This window comes from Eucalyptus grandis, chromosome 3, assembly GCF_016545825.1.
Source record: "Eucalyptus grandis isolate ANBG69807.140 chromosome 3, ASM1654582v1, whole genome shotgun sequence".
Taxonomy (NCBI): domain Eukaryota; kingdom Viridiplantae; phylum Streptophyta; class Magnoliopsida; order Myrtales; family Myrtaceae; genus Eucalyptus; species Eucalyptus grandis.
In genome coordinates, this window is record NC_052614.1 from 71,714,543 (window position 1) to 71,732,288 (window position 17,746).

At 42.4% G+C, this 17,746-nt stretch overlaps 4 protein-coding genes across 4 annotated transcripts; 2 read left to right on the top strand and 2 right to left on the bottom strand.

The window, feature by feature from the left end:
• Positions 1 to 940: 940 nt before the first annotated feature.
• LOC104438363 lies at positions 941 to 3,536 on the bottom strand. The gene is made up of 2 exons (XM_010051485.3): positions 3,183 to 3,536; positions 941 to 1,725 (listed from the first exon to the last, which is right to left on the bottom strand). The coding sequence occupies exons 1-2, from the start codon at positions 3,354 to 3,356 to the stop codon at positions 1,156 to 1,158; spliced, it is 744 nt and encodes a 247-aa protein (XP_010049787.2). The 5' UTR covers positions 3,357 to 3,536; the 3' UTR covers positions 941 to 1,155.
• A 4,288-nt stretch (positions 3,537 to 7,824) lies between these two features.
• On the bottom strand, positions 7,825 to 9,531 carry LOC104438362 (AIG2-like protein D). The gene is made up of 5 exons (XM_010051484.3): positions 9,347 to 9,531; positions 9,141 to 9,213; positions 8,735 to 8,827; positions 8,468 to 8,551; positions 7,825 to 8,201 (listed from the first exon to the last, which is right to left on the bottom strand). Exons 1-5 carry the CDS (start codon positions 9,454 to 9,456, stop codon positions 8,058 to 8,060), a joined length of 504 nt encoding a protein of 167 aa, XP_010049786.2. The 5' UTR covers positions 9,457 to 9,531; the 3' UTR covers positions 7,825 to 8,057.
• Positions 9,532 to 9,675: 144 nt separating this feature from the next.
• On the top strand, positions 9,676 to 11,620 carry LOC104438361 (probable nucleoredoxin 3). The gene is made up of 3 exons (XM_010051483.3): positions 9,676 to 10,057; positions 10,159 to 10,647; positions 10,736 to 11,620. The coding sequence occupies exons 1-3, from the start codon at positions 9,923 to 9,925 to the stop codon at positions 11,312 to 11,314; spliced, it is 1,203 nt and encodes a 400-aa protein (XP_010049785.2). The 5' UTR covers positions 9,676 to 9,922; the 3' UTR covers positions 11,315 to 11,620.
• Positions 11,621 to 12,279: 659 nt separating this feature from the next.
• On the top strand, positions 12,280 to 17,519 carry LOC104438360 (aspartate--tRNA ligase 2, cytoplasmic). The gene is given in 12 exon segments (XM_039308745.1): positions 12,280 to 12,842; positions 12,845 to 12,905; positions 12,907 to 13,171; positions 13,272 to 13,385; positions 13,888 to 14,178; positions 14,249 to 14,359; positions 14,463 to 14,499; positions 14,502 to 14,515; positions 16,116 to 16,195; positions 16,306 to 16,421; positions 16,904 to 17,018; positions 17,208 to 17,519. Coding segments are annotated over 12 exon segments (1,617 nt in total). The 5' UTR covers positions 12,280 to 12,556; the 3' UTR covers positions 17,335 to 17,519.
• Positions 17,520 to 17,746: the final 227 nt, after the last annotated feature.

Sequence of the window (17,746 nt, forward strand, 5' to 3'; positions counted from 1 at the left end):
TGTCAAGCGAGGGTGACCCTTGCCTAGGCTGGCAAAGGCCACCCTTTGCTAGATTGAGTGGCGAGGGTTTGCCCTTGCCATCCCAGGTGAGGGCGGCTGTTCGCTAGTTCAGGCGATGGAAGCCAAGGCGGCCATCGCCAACCTAGGCCTAGGCATCTTTGTCAAAAGGCAGCCCTTGCTTGAGGTTGATGATCTTCATTAGCCATCAAAAAGGCCAGGTGATGGCTAGCGAAGGGAAAAAGGGAAAAAAAAATTTTAAAAAAGAAAAAATTAAAATTAAAATATTATAAAAAATTGTCCAGGTTAGTGCTAGTTATGTCACGTAAAATGCCTAGTATATCGTCAATGATTTCTGACTAAAATTGATTAGATGAACTCATTTGGCAAAATTTGAAAAGATTTAGAGCTCAATTGGCAACATTGAAAATTTATAACTAATTAGTAAAATTGTAATAAGTTTATGATTTTTAGACAATTTTTCTAAGCTTTTCATGCTCAGCTCGTGTGATTTTCGGTCACGTAGGATATTCAATGGGCTTGGTTTAAATTTTTTTTCTCCCAAGCCTGATCCTGATCATTTAATTAAGCTCAAAGCCTCCCTTCGCAGACCCATTTAGTGCCAGTCTGATTAAAATGTGATTGACGTGGGCCTAAGGCTATGAAAATGGTTTAAATATGCAAATGTAATTAATAATATTTTTGTTTAGGGGTTAGGATCGATTTCTAATTTTTCTATGAAACAAGGGTGTCGCCAAAATATAAGTGTCAATGGACGTCTTATTTTAGGTTAAAGATATTCTACAATTATGGTCTAAATCTTCATAAGTACGTAACCCTGTTAAGCAAAACTAAGATGTAAATATATCTACTAGTGTGGACTGTTAGACTTTGCTTTTTCCCTTTTGTTTTTTTAGCCCAAACGTAGTGAATCCGAGAGTGGATAATGGTTTTTCTTTCGAATAAATGGCGAGTAGATATATAGTTGGACATATGTTAAGCGGCGGATTTGTACTCTGAAATGCTAGAGAAATGAGGGGAACAACTCAACATGGAGGCAGGATGACATGTAACAAGCTTGTAACTCCTACATATACACATGATGAGCACATAAGTCCAATCTTTCCATATAGAGTAGGATTAATTGGAAAGGTTGGGTCAAACAAAGTGGATGCTGGTGCTGGTGATGGTTCCGTTTGTGGTGCTAGTATTGCTGATGGATTTGGGCTTGGAGTGATCTGATTTGAGGAAGACAAAATCAAGGTTGTAGAGGATGGGGACGAGAGTGAGAGAGAATAGGAAGACAAGGACTGGCCCAAATATCCACAGCAGCAGCGGCAGGCCCGCGTAGAAGAGGCGGTTCCCGATGGTGTTGAGCACGAATCCCTTCTCTAGCAGCTCCATCACATACTCCGGCAACACTGCCCCATCACTATCCTGGGGGCAGTTGATGAGGATGTTGACTTGGCTGATGAAACAGATGGAGAGGGAGTGGCAAAGGAAGGAGAAGAGGAAGAGGGTGAGGAGAGTGACATATTTGAGGGCCACCGTGAAGTCCCCATGTGCCCCGTAAACCGCATCATTCAAAGGCTTCTTCACACTGTACGTGCTGCTAATCACCGCCGCCAATCCCGTGCTTAGAAGGATCGATGTCGTTGCCATCAATGTCGACCCCATTATCATGTTCCTCAGTGATTGCACCGCTAGTATGTTCTTCTTCTCGTTGTCCTGCTTGCGTGCGCATGCATTAACACAACCCAAACCATTTAGCATTTAGGTTTCATGTTAGCCATAAGCTCTAATATTATCTATGTCTATGCATACATATTATTAGGCAAACACACCATTTGTCCCTGGCTAACTTTTCTCGCACAGTGATTAAAAAAGTAGGGACACCATTATTAATTGGTCACTACGTAAGTGTTTGATCTAGAAGTTATTGATAAGCTCCTTTCTTCACCGACACACGAGGGTTCTCATCTTATCCTTGGCATGATAACGTTAAATGCATTTGACAAATAGGAATTATAGTATAAATTGCTCAAAAATAATGACACACGTGCAAATATAGCGAGTACGTGAGAACTAGTTATGGTTAATTAGAAAAAACCAACAGAAACTATAGCTGAAGTCGATTGATTGTAAATGTATCATGAGACGTGATGACTTTTGAGAAAAGACCAAGAGGTGAAAGGCAAGGATAGAGGAATCTTCCAGGTAACTCATATGGTGGAAGATGCGTAAGCACGCGTATGGGCTTCTAATCGTACATTTGCAAGCCAATATTCCTATCGGTAGCACCAGCCGCGTTAGCCTCTCTCTCTCTCTCTCTCTTTCTCTCTGCAACTCTAAGGTCAAAAACCTCATATCGGGGATCACAACCTCAATTCTAGGTAGAGAGAGGACTCGAGGGAGGCAATCAGTGGCAGTGGCGACGTCAAGTTTGCATAGCTTTGGCTAGGATGAGGCGGAAAGATAGGAACGAAAACGGACAGAAAATGGGGGCAAAAATAGGATAGACATCTCAGTCATTAAACCCGAACAAGCTAAAAAAGCATCATTCTTTCAAAAGGAGTAATTTTTTAAGCATAAAACTATCCTCTGAATCTGAATTATAATCAGTTCACCGTTCATGCTTAAGTCCTTCATTAGATATGTGCTTGATAAACACGCGATTCTACTTGTAGAAAAATCAATTAGCAAGCATTGGATTATATTTAATCTAATTGCAGCGCTGATTTGTGATTGCCTTCCTAGTCCAGATGCACCCCGGTATATGTTCCACAAGCAAAGCCATGTATGTCTTCTTGCAATGTATTTCACGTCTGTAGTGGAGGTTGAGTTAAATTTCAAATGAAAAAGCTTAGTTTCTTCTGAAAAACATAACGTCCCATCGGTTGTATTAGATATCTATATTGGTTTTATTTTGTTTCACAACGCAAATGCTCTTTCTCATGAACATCAAATCAACCAACCACCGACTGAAGCAAGGAATTGATTAACTTGAAGCTAATTTCGGGTTCAATATATGCAACCTCTCGTTAGATAGGAATGGATCAACTAGTGGTGATCGTAGATACATACTTTGTAATGATATAAATAATTTATTTCGACGAAGAAAGAATCTAATAGATAGATTTAGCACAACTAATATCGATTGGAATGGAGAGATGAGAGATACGTGCCTTGATCATGGCAGAAACCCAGAAGCGGCGGGCGCGAGCATTAGTGCCGATAATGGTGGAGAGAGGGTGGGTGCGAACCTGGTGCCATAACCAGACATGGTAAGCAATCATCGCCAGGAACCCCAAGGGCACAAGCATCACGTCCAGGTACCATTTCCTCCATTCCACATCCATCCCTCACGCTTCCAACTCTCTTTCTTCTTCCTTTTGCTTCACCTGATCGGTGAACTTTGCTTTCCTCCCTCTTTCCCTTATATAAAAACGTGAGGGAGCAACCACAAATATTTTAGTCTGTCCTAAGCTTTCCCATGCTTATATGGAGAAATGAATGTGGACTAGTTCGAACGCGTTATTCAACGGGCCACAAACCCAGCATGAAAAAAGGCAAACCCCTCTTTTCGTGCACATTCACCAAAAAGATTTATCTTTGAACGATGATACGATGAGCCCGTAATGCGGTTCGCAACTTTGGGACGTTGTCTCCTCGTTTTCTTTACGTTCCCTTTTCTCTTTTGAAGCTTTCTATCTAGCCTCTTTTTGCACGCACATATTCAATTTCGACCCTCTATCAATAGGTAAATTTACACTTACATACGGTTGTACTATATTAAGTAGACATGCAGTATAAGGCAACAGGAACTTATAATTTGATGGATGGGATTGCTCCTCCTTAGTAGTCTTGCACGTAAATTGTCCTCCCGTCCAGCATGGGACTCTTATATACAAAGGACAATCTAAGAGGCTTTAGACTCAGTTCTTTACTGGAGAGTGTAAATGATATACATGATATAATATGCTTACAGAATTCATTGTAGAGTGGTGATTAAAAGCCTTTCTATATTAATATTTACTCAGGAACTTAGGTCAATTGGCTGGTCAAGTGGATCCTTCATTTTCGTTTAACAAGAAATACCAGACCTTGCCAATATTCAAGAGTCGACATACTATAGAATTGACTTGACGTGGACCCAAAACTGTATAGTTTAGGCATATCAATTCCTCTTAGCGAAAGCATGCATCGCATGTGTTCGGTTATCCATACATGTACTGAGTACATTGATATAATTGAACTCTATTTGTCAATACAAATTGGTTATTTCAAATACTTTCTTGGGAAAAGTTTTACTGCTGCCATCCCTGCAATATCAATCCTGCAATTAAGAAACGTGACTGTCATTTACGGGTCTGTTTGTTTAGAGGAAAACCATTTCCAAAAAAAATATTTTCCCACTTTTCAGTACTGGGATGATAAAAAATTATTCAATGCGTGGAACGCATTTTCCTTGAACTGAAAACAATAAATTTAGTTCGGGGAAAAATGACTTCTCCTTCTAGCAAAAGGAAATCATTTTTCTTAAACTACCCAAGAAGTTAAAACTAATAATTTTGACTGATAATGAAAATTGTCCAAGTACAAGTAGTGGCTATTAGGGAAGCGAGCTAGCTCATGGTCCTCCGAAATTAGTTTTTACACAAGTGACGTTTATCTAGTGACATGTATGCAGATTAATTACACATTTTATTCTTTATTTTAGGTAGAGGAAATGGGGTATTGATGGAATTAGAGAAAAAGGAGGGGCCAAAATGACAAGAGTCAGCGGAGTGAGAGTCTGACGAGGCGCAACGAAAGTAGAAGAAAACAGCAAACCGAAATCACGTCAATTCCATTTCTATGAATAGAGAAAGACATGGTAAAAGAGGGAAGGTTGGCCTTCCTTCACAAACTTGGGGTCTTTACGTGGTGTCCTGAAATACAAGGCATACAGGGGTGTAAACAGCGTGACGATGTGTAGTGAGATACACGTGTGTTCAATCCAAACCTTATCACTACTTCACCTATTCAAGAAAAGGATAGCTCCCGTGAATTTGAAGAGGCTATTCATGATTGCAGAGTCTTGTCGGGAAAGCCCAAAAAAGAATTTGCATTTGGGACTTCCACTACCATATTCACCTATCAAGGAAATTCCACAATCGCCTCAAGTTGCTATTAAAAACTTAGGATGTTTGTTGTCACGACCTGGTCCATGACAAAGAATGACTCTAAGCTTTTAGGATGATGAAGGGGATGAGCATAAATCTAATTGCGCACCAAACGGTAGAAAAACATATTCAATATATATCTAGAATTAACTCACAAATGATATAAATATTGACGTAAGGGCAATATTTAACATTGGACAGGTCAAAGGATAAAATTGTGAAACTTGATATAAGATGGATCAAAGCAGACAATACATAAAGCAAGTTAATTCAAAGATGATCACATTTGTTCTTTCTTCCCACTCATTTGGATCAGTCAAAAAGCAGGACAAAGGTCGATTCGAATCCATAAAGCATTCATCCATCAGTTTGTTTGTATGTATTACTTAACTTTGACCGGAGTTGACAGCTCCATCGAATCTAGAATCACAAATATCTGTTTTTAGGATTGATGCAATAAAGAGATTCTAAAATAATGCCCGGAAAGAAGAATATTAAAGATTTCACGAAATAATTGAGGGGCAACTGCTGGTTTTGATTTGCTGGACATGCCTTGTCCTTTCCTTCTGGCTTTTACAAAAGATGAAAGATGAATCAGCATTTTCACGTAGTGGAAGCCGACAAAACCTGGGCAATGTACTCGTGATGGAATCCAAACAAAGCCATTTCCATGTGTTAGTGCTCGGTGACATCGCACAAGCGATCAATCCATGAATAAGGACTACTTTCTCTAAATCGACAGGCCCACGACATATCTTAAAGAGTAGAAACTCTTTCGTTGCTGTAGTGAGTGCCGGTGATGTGAAAGGGAAATTCTCTCTCTCCCTCCCTGCCTCCCTCACTTTAACTGAGAGGGAGAGAGAAGCAGAAGCGGAGGAAAATTCATAAAAACCTAGGCAATTTGAAATGCATTATGATGGTAATAGCTCTTCTTTAATTGCTTGCCATTAAGACTTGCAATGACCATATAGCCATGAAAAACACAAAAAAGAGAGACGGGCAATTCAAGTGTCATATCCAATGGGTGCAAGTTCGGATCTGCAACCAAAGCAAGTTCACTAGCAGAAGCCATCCAGGAGGAAGCCGAAGTGAGCTCACTACAGGACGTACATTAGTATCCTTGGATGAAAACTTGATGGAGGGACTAAGTAAAACGATGGGGAAGAAACTAGATACAATACACAGAGGCAGATAAATTCGGAAAATCAACGCCATCTATATGCCTCATGTTCAACATCATAACCAAGAAAAAGACATTAACAAGATCTAGGCTCCAATATCAAGTTCTAATCAGAATGCGAATAATTAAAGCATGCACAGCCAAATACTTTCAGCAAAGTAAGAAACCATGACACCGAGTTCTGAGTCTGTAGACAGCAATTAGAGCAGCTTCCTCCACAAGTGTTCAGGACGGAAGGATGTGTGCAGTGCTGGTGTTAACTCACTTATGTGCCAATGCTCTCTTTAAGCCCCACCATTTTAAGGGAAAGTACATTGACACACGAATGCCAGAGAAGGGTTCCTTCCACTTTCAAAATGGAAAGATGTCACTTTTCCCTATGCTCCACAGGACCTCAATTTGTTGGAGAAATTGAGTTTTAACATGGTAGCTTGGACAAAACAACCAACTTATTTCATCCCTCTACCGAAAAACATCCGGTCCTTGTAAAACAAATTGAGTAGCATGTTTGCAACTGATTTGAATGTAAATTCAACGTATAGCATAACTCAATCTCCTAGACAAGGTATCAGCCCAAGGCCACTGCAGCTGATGGCGTACCCCTTGCCACTACCAAGTGAGAAGCAGAGAGACAAACAACCAAGACTCAAAGTAAACCTCCCTCCAAACTTTGGAGGTCCCTCTCAAATCTCTTCTGGAAACAAGGACCACTTAGCAATAGTTACGAATATCATCCAGCTTCCCAGGCAATGGAATTGCCTTCTCAAACAAACTGCTTACAAAGTAATTTTGCCTCATCAATTTCCAGAGGAACAATCATGCTAAGACCAGGAAAGCAGTGAATAGCCAGAACTCCTCTCAGGCTAATACCACGAACCTTGAAATCTGTCCATCTTGACAGCCTGCCTGACCAGAAACATCCAGCCTTTGAGAAAGTCATCCTCTCTATCTTGTATGCATTGTTCAAGCAAACGCATGATGTGACCATTAACTATCTGCTCACTACATATATGCATGATGCAATGACACCAGTGAAAACATGGAAGTGGACAATGACTCAAATTTATTAAGACCTGAGTTTACATTACTCAAAAGAATCATCTCAGTGATTGCAGTTAAATGATAATACAGAGTGTACAGTCACAACAGGAAGTCTATCAATACTAGATTCATGAGGAAAATACTTCGCCTTAATTGTAATTTGGGAATGTAAAGCATTCGGACACTTTGAACTTTGAAAAAAAGACGAATCCTGGACTAAGGTCTACGAGAGTGAACAGCAATGACTCCAGGCGGCAGCCAATTGACATCACCATCATCATATAGAACATATCTCATCTAATTCTTTATGTGATTTTGCCTTTCATATGCACAACTCGTCCAAAAAAGCGCAACGAAAAAAAGAGAACCGAAAGATGTGAAAACAACCGCACAGAAACAAATGAGGATCGAACTTGTATTTAAAAAAATAATAATAATAAATAAAATAAAAGCTCACTCTACTTGCAAGAAAATATATCTTGAATCAGAACATGAAGAACAAGAAATAGCCTTGCAAAAAATCTGCTACATCCAAGAATAGATAGCATCTGCACAATGGCATTAACATGTCCTGGCAGCTTAATTTAGGTAGCTGCTCACAGAGATAAATGATGCAGGATCATGATACCAGCAGTTTGTGAAAATTATTCAGAATATACATATTGGTGAAGAAATCAAGGTGCGGGGGGATTATCACCATCCTGGCTATAGAAAGATTCATAGGTCGCCACCCTAGGCTTGGATTCAGGCCGCTCTAATTCCCCCACGAAACCAACAGTCATCTTAAGAAAGTCATCCATGTGTTTTTGTTTCCATTCCTTAAGAAGAGCATGAAGAAAAGAGTCTTATATCAAACGAACAGAAGAAAAATACAGTAAAGGTTACAATAACAGTAGATAACGCAAAAAGAAAAAACAGCAAAGGAGAGAGAAGCTTCAGTTGGTAGAAAACAGCAAAATATTGGTTGCCGAGAAGAAGGTCCCGCAGCTTCAAATTATGCAAGACTTTGTAGTTTAACCCTATATGACAATCATATGCACGGAAGAAGAGATTAACCGTTTAAAGAAAAGTGAAACTGAGGTACCTCAAAGTCCCAGTCTCCATACAAGTTTGGATCATGTTTGTCGCTCCAAACATAAGCTTCAGCTTCCAATTTGTCAGAACTATCCTGCAAAGGGCTCAACATCATCCGTTAGATGATGTAGACATCTGAGGAGTTGATTCATTTCATGATGAAAGCCAAAGAAAAATCAAACGCACTAAAAGTTGACATAAATGTACAGAGAAGACTATATGTTTTGCCTGAAGTAATCATGAAAAGCAATGAACAGAAAGGAGCGAGGGAACTAACCAACAAAGTGACCTGCACAGTGGTCCTCGTGTACTCCACATCCTCAAATGTATCTAACATATCCAGTTCAGGAACAGTGATTCCCATCAATACCTGCAAGAGGAAAAATTGCAGGAAGCCATGAGGAAACGGAGCGGCGGTGGTGGCTCACTGCTTGGTCGAGGACAGTTGAGTAGAAATGCATAAACCCTGTTGAGAATACATTCTTATGATCATACCAGAAAGGTGGCAATTTTAGAGGTTGTATAATATCACGTGAGAAGGTACATCATCTAGCTATCAAAAGGGAACAGGGGCAATCACGCAAGATGCTAGTCCTTAGCCAAATGAGTTATTGATACATCGTATGTCTACCAAATAAGAGGCAAAGAGAAAATGATGACAAGGAGGGAGAGAGAACACAGACCTTGCCCGAGACGGTGTGTTTGGGGAGGGGGAGAATAGCAGGATAAACCCGACCCTTGATGCTAAACCTGTGACTGTTCTTTTTTATTTGTTTAAATTCGCCATTTCCAATACCCAGACACAGACAGAGACAGAGAGAGAGTGAGATTCGAATGGAATTGAATCAGGGGAACCGAAGGGAAGAAAACGGAGAGGGAGGGAACGGACAAGTCAGGGAGGAGGGCAGGGCTGGAAGGAGGGACGCGATTCAGGAGGGCCCTGACAACATCGTCCACCAGAAGGCTACCGTACACGAACACGTTCACCGTCGCCGCCATCTTCCCTCAGACCTTCCCTGGCTCCTCTGTCAACGGCGATGAATCATCATCATCATGGTCCCCTGTAGTTCATTCCTTTAGACAGAACCTGGGCTTTGTTGAGGGCCCAGGCCCATGCCTGCATATGCAGGCATCCGCATCTCATTCTTTCACCCAAATTGCCCCAAATGGGAGAAAATATTCAGGTGGTTCCCTTATCTCTCTCATTCTCTGTAGCTTACCTTATGTTTTTTTTTTTTTTTTTTGGTCGAACTGTAGCTTACCTTCTTGACACGCCGCTTCTTCCTCCCCTCGACCTCTTTTTCATATCTTAAACGAATCAATGCATCGTAAACACCGCCCGGACAACCGTGCCGACCCATTCGTGCATCCGAAAAAAGGGGGAATATACCTTTTGGGATAATTCCAGGCGGCAAGCAAAGCATCTCATTTCGATCTTATCCCCACTTCACTCGGACACTTTTACATGCCCTCCCTCCCCTCCAACCCCCACACGACTCTCTGCTCTCTGCACTTGGGGGCGCTCGCCATGTCCGATCAAAGTGCTCTCGACGTCTTGGCGTCCCATGGGGTCACCTGTCTCTTGTCTTCTCATGGCCAGGTTCGTACCCTATCCACCTCCTTCATCCTTTCGCTTCGATCATGGATCGTCCTTTGCTGATTTGCCCTTTTCTGCTCTTCTTCTTTGGGCCATCACATCAGGTTCCCCTCTCCTCCCTTGAAAACCGGTCAGTCTGCATCCTCTTCTCTGCAAATTGGTGCAGGCCTTGTAGAACCTTCGTTCCTCAGCTGGCGCGGCTGTACGAGACCGTGAATGCTGCTGGTGAGCATCCGCTGGAGATCCTGTTCGTTTCCTCGGATCACGACGAGAAGGCTTTCGATGAGCACTTCCGGTGCATGCCCTGGCTCGCCGTCCCCTTCGATGCGAGCTTGCACGGACGGCTCAATAAACACTACCGCGTCCATCGCATTCCATCCCTTGTTCCGTTGACTTCGGAAGAGATGCCGGGTCATGACGAGTTGATTGGCATGATAGAAGATTACGGAGCTGAAGCATTCCCTTTCACGAAGAAAAGGCTAGAGGAGCTCAAGCTTCTCGATGCTTCCAGGCGCGAAGGTGGAAACTTGGAGCGCCTATTGGCCGGGGAAGGTCGAGACTGTCTTCTCCTCTCCGACGGTGGAGCTGGAAGGGTACGTTTGAGGGTCGACGGATGCTATTCCTTTCGTTGCACATGTTGGTTTCACTGCATTGCTAACGCCATCTCTCCTATTTTTCCAGCTGCCGGTACCCCATCTCGTTGGAAAGACCGTGGGGCTCTACTTCGGGGCAAGCTGGAGCCCCCCGTGTTCTGATTTCACCCAACAACTCAAGGAAGCTTATGCGGAGCTCAAAGCAGCCGCTAGAGATCAATGCTTCGAGGTCATATTCGTGTCGACGGATGGTAATAAGGAGGAATTCGAGGCGGGCACGAGCAGCATGCCGTGGCCGTTCATTCCATACGAGGACAAGAGCCGAAAGGACCTGTGCAGGATCTTCGGCATCCGGAGGATTCCGGCGCTGATAATCGTGGGCCGAGACGGGAGGACGGCGAGCCGGGAGGGGAGGGAGATGGTGTCGGAGTACGGGGCGATGGGGTTCCCGTTCACGGCGGAGAGGAGGAGGGAGATAGAGGAGGCGCTGAGGGAGGAAGGGGAGAAGCTGGGGAGGAGGGAGGTGAAGGACGCGAGGCACGAGCATGCGCTGAAGCCGGGGATGGCCAAGGCGTATGTATGCGACTCCTGCAAGAGAGAAGGCAGGTTCTGGGCCTTGTCCTGTGAAGACTGCAACTACGACCTTCACCCCACCTGCTTGAATTAGCATCCGACTCGTGCATGGTACATTCTTAGTTGCACTTGAATTAGCATCCGAATGCTACTACGACCTTCACCCCCACCTGCTTGAACTAATATCTTGACTCGGGCATTGGCAGATTCTTAGTTGCACTTTTGGATGTGATTGTAATGTAACCTATCGAATGCTACTTACTACACTCGATTTGATGAGACCTCTCTACTACTTATATCAAAGTGGCGCATGCCATCTCATCGACGACTAATCCTATCGAGGCAACTACCAAACATTCCAAGCCTCGGCTTGGCTCTTTATTTTTTAGCATTGGACTGATTTTTGTCTCTTTTTTCTTTTGGCTGGCCTCAAATGAATGTATCTTCTACAAATGAGCACCAGCATATGCATGTGGGGGAAAAGAAAGAAGTTAAAATGGGGTTTGGAGATAAGTAAATGTTTAAGAAATACGCCCATACAGTTGTAAGAGGAGACTAAGAGAGATTCACAATAATATGTGAGGAAAGAAACGGGAACCTTAAATGTCCTGATAGAAAAGGAAAAAAAAAAAAAAAAACATATTTCGCGAATATTGATGAGCTTGTAAAATGAATTTAAAGGATAATAGGTAAATTCTAAATTTAGAATTGAAATAGTTATGGAATTAATAGATAATTATGATATACATATTTTGAAAGTTTCCTTTTGTCTCACAAATTATCATCACATATATAAGACATAAGTGTAAGTGGGGTCTTGGTTACAAGTTATGCTTCAATGAACAAAACACATTTGGTTACATTGATGACGACGGTAGAGCTCGATCTTACAAAATTTTGGAAATTTGCTTTAGGGATCATGAATTTATTGATAAATTCCATCCGATTTATTATTAAGTTAGTCACTTGACTAGCATATGCAAATACACAGATACACACACACACACACACACACACACACACACACACACATATATATATATATATATATATATATATATATTTATATATATTTCAAAGAAATTTTTTTATAAAACCTTTTTATACGTAAATAACAAGTGGGTGGAATTTACCCCGGTCGAGAGGAGAGAAGAGCAGAGAAGAGCAGAGGAGAGGAAGGGAATTGCGCTTAGCGTGGAGGCTACGGTTTTCTTTCTTAAGGCCTTAAAATATTCTCCGGCATCTCTCTCCCTCCATAGTCCATAGTCTAGTCTCCACTCTTCACTGCATTTCTTCTGCATTGTACGACCGTTGTTCCTCCTCCTCGAGAACCACCATGACGACGTCGTCTGAAGCCGATGCTCACCCGTCGGAGCAACCCAAGCTAAGCAAGAAGGCCGCCAAGAAGGAGGAGGCCAAGCTCGAGAAGCTCCGCCGCCGCCTGGAGGCCTCCTCCGCCGTCTCGGGCGCCGCCGAGGAGGAGGAGGAGGAGGAGGAGGATCCCCTCGCCGCCAACTACGGGGAGGTCCCGCTGGCCGATTTGCAGTCCAAGGAGGAGGTGGGCGAGCCGTACACGGAGGTCGGGGCGCTGGGGGAGGGGATGCAGGGGAGGAGCGTGCTGGTGCGGGGAGGGCGCAGGCGATCAGGGCGGTGGGGAAGAAGATGGCGTTCGTGGTGGTGAGGGAGGGGGTTCACGGTGCAGTGCGTGGTGACCGAGCAGGAGGGCTCGGTCAGCCGGCAGATGGTGAAGTTCGTGGCCTCCTTGAACCGCGAGTCCATCGTGGACGTCCGTGGCACCCTCACCGTCCCTTCCTCCCCCATCAAGGGCGCCTCCCAGCAGGTGGAGATTCAGGTCCACAAGCTCCATTGCGTCAGCAAGGCCTTCCCCACCCTCCCCATCAATCTCGAGGACGCTGCCCGCAGCGAGGCTGAGATCGAGAAGGCTCTCCAGGTCTCTCTCTTTCTCTCTCTCTCGATAATCATTTCGTCTTTCCACTCGTGTCCAGGCTTAGGCTCTCTTGTTTTAAGTTCCTTGTTCGCATAATTCGCAGGCCGGGGAGCAGCTCGTTCGTGTTAATCAGGGTACGAGGTTAAATTTTAGGGTCCTCGACATACGCACGCCAGCTAATCAAGGCATCTTTCGAATCCAGAGTCAAGTTGGCAATGTGAGCTTCCCCCATGTCCCATACCCGATGAAATTCCCAAACTCATTATATTCTCCCCTCTTTCACAACAGCAACTAGTCCATAGAAAATGACATGATTCTGTCTTGCTCTCTTTTCTGTACGTACTGGAAATAACTGCAAGATGTCTAGATGTAAAATGTTATGGTCCAAAATAGTTTATCTGATGCCTATGTTTTTCCTCCAATCATTTAGGAGGATATGGCTCAAAACGTTAGGGAGCTTTATGATGCATGGGGCGAAAGCATAGTAGAAATGGGGAAGTCTGTTTCCTTTGTTTCTGTTTACTTCAAATGAAAATGGGTTGTTTTTGTAGTCACTAACTTACAAATAACAGATCGTTCAATTTCTTAAGATAAGATGCTGATGGTGTGGCTGTTCTGCATTCGGCTGCCAAGGTTCCTCCCAGTTTGCTATATATGTTTATCTTGGATAATGTGTTCTGAGTCTGACGCCTAAACTTATACAATCCCACATTGTTCAGATATTTAGGCAGTTCTTGTTATCTGAAGGCTTTATTGAAATCCATACGCCGAAACTGATAGCTGGATCCAGTGAAGGAGGTTCTGCCGTTTTTAAGCTGGACTATAAAGGGCGCCCCGCGTGCCTGGCGCAGTCACCCCAGCTTCACAAGCAAATGTCTATTTGTGGTGATTTTGGGCGTGTTTTTGAGATTGGCCCTGTTTTTAGGGCAGAAGACTCCTACACACACAGGCATTTATGTGAATTTACTGGGCTTGATGTTGAAATGGAGATTAAGAAGCATTATTTTGAGGTGGGATTGGGTACTTTTGCATTTATTTTGTGCTTCAATTCAGTTCAGTGAACCAGACTTTTATGTGCAGGTGATGGACATCGTGGACCAGTTGTTTGTTGCAATGTTTGACTCATTGAATGCGAGTTGCAAGAAAGAACTCGAAGCTATCGGAAGACAATATCCTTTTGAACCTTTAAAGGTGATGATACGATCCACCTTCTTTTTCCCCGCAATCCTCATAACAGTTGGTAATGTTTACAAAAAACATAGTGCACCTGATGGGCAATAAGTTTCAATTGCAGTACTTGAGAAAGACCTTGCGGCTTACGTTTCAAGAAGGGTTCAAATGCTCAAGGTGAGGAGAAATTTTTTGGCAGCTAAGGGCCTGTTTGTTTTCACTTCTTTTTTCTGTTTAAAAACAGTTTTTTTGTTCCTACGAACAAAAAAGGAATAGAAACGCGTTTGTTTGCGTTTTTATTCCAAATCTATTTTTTTGTTCCAAATCTATTTTTTATTCCAGAAACACATCTGGGAAGAAACAAGAAAAAAAAATTGTTTTTTGTTTCTGGAACAAAATTTAAGAACACTTTCTCTCTCTTCCATTTTCTTCTCTTTCTTTTTTTCTTTTCTTTTTCTTTTTTTTCTTTTTTTTTTGGCCGGTCGCCGGCCTCAGCCATGGCCGATCGTCGGCCATCGAGGGTCGCGACCTCACCGAAGCATCGCCGACCCCGGCGAGGCTGACCTCGCGCCGTGCTGGGCGAGCTCAATCTTGCCCAGATCCAGCGAGGCCGAGCTTGCCGGCGGCCGGCGGAGGCTCGACCTCGCCGAGCCACCGCTAGGTCGACATCACCTAGCGGTGGCGACGCCGAGCCTCGCCGCCGCTGGGTGAGTTTGGCCTTGCCAAATCTAGGCGAGCTCGAGCTCGCCACCAGCGACCGACCCTCATCGGCCATGGCCGAGGCCGGCAACCAGCCAAAAGAAGAAAATGAAAAATAAATAAGAAAAATAAGAAATAAAATAGAAAATATTTAAAAATTAAAATAAATAAAAAAATTATACAAATTTATCAAACGTGTTTTTATTCTTTTTATATTTCTGGAACAGATTTACCAAACGCATTTTTTTGTTCAAAAATTGTTTCCTGAAGTAGAAATACTTTTTTTTATTTCTGTTCCCAGAAACAATTTTTAAACAGAAATGTTACAAAACGCACCCTAAATAACTGCCGAGACTTAAAAGAACTATAACAGATAATAATGGCAGCATATGGGTTCATTGGCACTTATGAATACTGTCTACTAAACAACCAACTTATGAGCTTTCCAGATGTCAAAGCAGTCCCAAAATCACCATTATTCGCTAGATTGATACATGCTGTTTAATAAATAACTTGCATCAAATGTGATGGATATAGTTTATATATTTGAGTTCCAGCATTTGTTTTGGCCTTTTGGGTCAATTTTCAGCATATTTGCTTAGGGATAGTTTTCAGCTGGAACTAATGTTTTAGTGAATTTTACGCTTGATTGAGTAGGGAAAATCATGTCCATTCAGCAATAAGCTCTTATCATGAGCTAAATCTAAAGAAATCCCCTCAAGACTGAGATTCACCCAGTCAACAAAGGGTTGGTAGTTTCTCTTTGATTGTTGTTTAGAGTTTGTTTTCTTGTCTCCTTGGAATGAGTGCATTGGGTTTCTGGAGTCAATTCATTGTCCAATATAGCATGTATAGATGGAATCAACTTACTGATTGAATACTCAAGGTTAGTAATGTCTTGAAACTAATCGCCTTTGGTCCAAAATCCTTGAGGTTGCTTTTTCCATTTGTTACATTTACCGGTTTGTGGATGAGTGCTCTTGAAGTAGTTTGTCTGGCTCTGAACCTACTGAACCTACATATCTTCACACGCGCTAAATTTTTCCGTTGGTGCTCTGACATTACTATGCTTGTACAGGATGCCAGTGTTGAGATTGATCCTCTAGGTGACTTGAACACAGAAGTAGAGAGAAAATTGGGTCAGCTGGTTCTAGAAAAGTAATATGTTAAATAATTTTTCATGTGCCTGAAGTACTAAGTTGGGTTTCCGATTGTTAGTGCAATTATTTTCTGTATAATTAACTTACCAAGCTTTCTTTTAATTTTAGGTATGGCACCGAGTTCTATATACTTCATCGTTATCCTTTGGCTGTTAGGCCATTCTACACCATGCCGTGTTATGACAATCCTGCCTACAGTAATTCATTTGATGTTTTTATTAGAGGTAAACTATTGGGCCATTCTACATGTCAGCAAACTTTCTCTGATTGATGGTTTCGGAATTATGCCTTTGTCTTGATTATTTGGCCTTACAATTTGTTTGAAACTGTTTAAAATGCATCGTCAAATTGTTCAAAAAGACTGGGGAAATTGGATGGAAGCGAAGGCTTGAAATGTCAGGAGAATTATATGTTCCATTGATTCTTGTATACCATGAAGTCTTATATAGTGACATCTTTACCATAAATCCAAGATGGTTTAGAAATTTTTCCATATATTATGAGGCTTCTGCTTTCTCTTTTGCATGAACTCTATAAAGTTGCATCTGGAGGCCGTTTAGCAATGCCCAGTAAATCTCATTTGTCTCCTCACATGATTGTGTTATAAATGCTTGAGAGTTTCCCATATGAGTATCTCTTGACCAGCAAAGCTTGCATTCAACCCATGTTCGACTGCAAACTTCTGATTTGTATTACTCTGTCCCAGGCGAGGAGATTATCTCAGGAGCTCAGCGTGTCCATGTTCCTGAATTCCTTACCAAACGTGCAGAGGCATGTGGAATTGATGTGAAGACTATTGAAACATACATCGACTCTTTCAGGTTATTCAGTTTGGTCACCTTTGTTCTCCTGTAAACGGTTGGCTTATTGTACTATCACTGATGAAATGGTTGCGTTAGCTTATCAAAGCCTTGATGATCCAAATCCGGTTCTTGGTTAGCTACTTGATCAGAGTGAACATGATTATTTCTCCATTCTAACGAGTCAGCATAATTGGTGATTTTGTGCAGGTATGGGGCACCTCCGCATGGGGGCTTTGGAGTGGGATTGGAGCGGGTAGTTATGCTCTTCTGCGGTCTCAACAATATCAGGAAAACCTCGCTTTTCCCTCGTGATCCACTTAGAATCTCCCCATGAGAACAGACTTAGTAATGGTGTTATAACCGGGCTGTTCTTTGACACAATTGTATGGTGCTCCTTGATTGTGGTGTATTTCAGTAAAATAATTTTTACGATTAGCCACTTGTAACTTGGACATTTCTGGTCGTCCCTTGCCAAATGAAATCGGACAATGAGAATGAGGATCCGGGTTAAATCTCTCAGCCCAGAGAATGGATGGACATGAGCACGGGTTGGAAATGGTACATCACCATTAGTTTGATTCCTGATAACACAAGCAACTCACTAAATAATGCCGTTGTATCATATGCAATTGATGTGTAACATGATTTCTCCTCTATTTATTAAAGGAGATGGGAGTTTATGCAATGGGTTCGGCTCAAGTTTTGACTAACTGGTGCGCACGAACTACCAGATTGAAGCGCTTTCA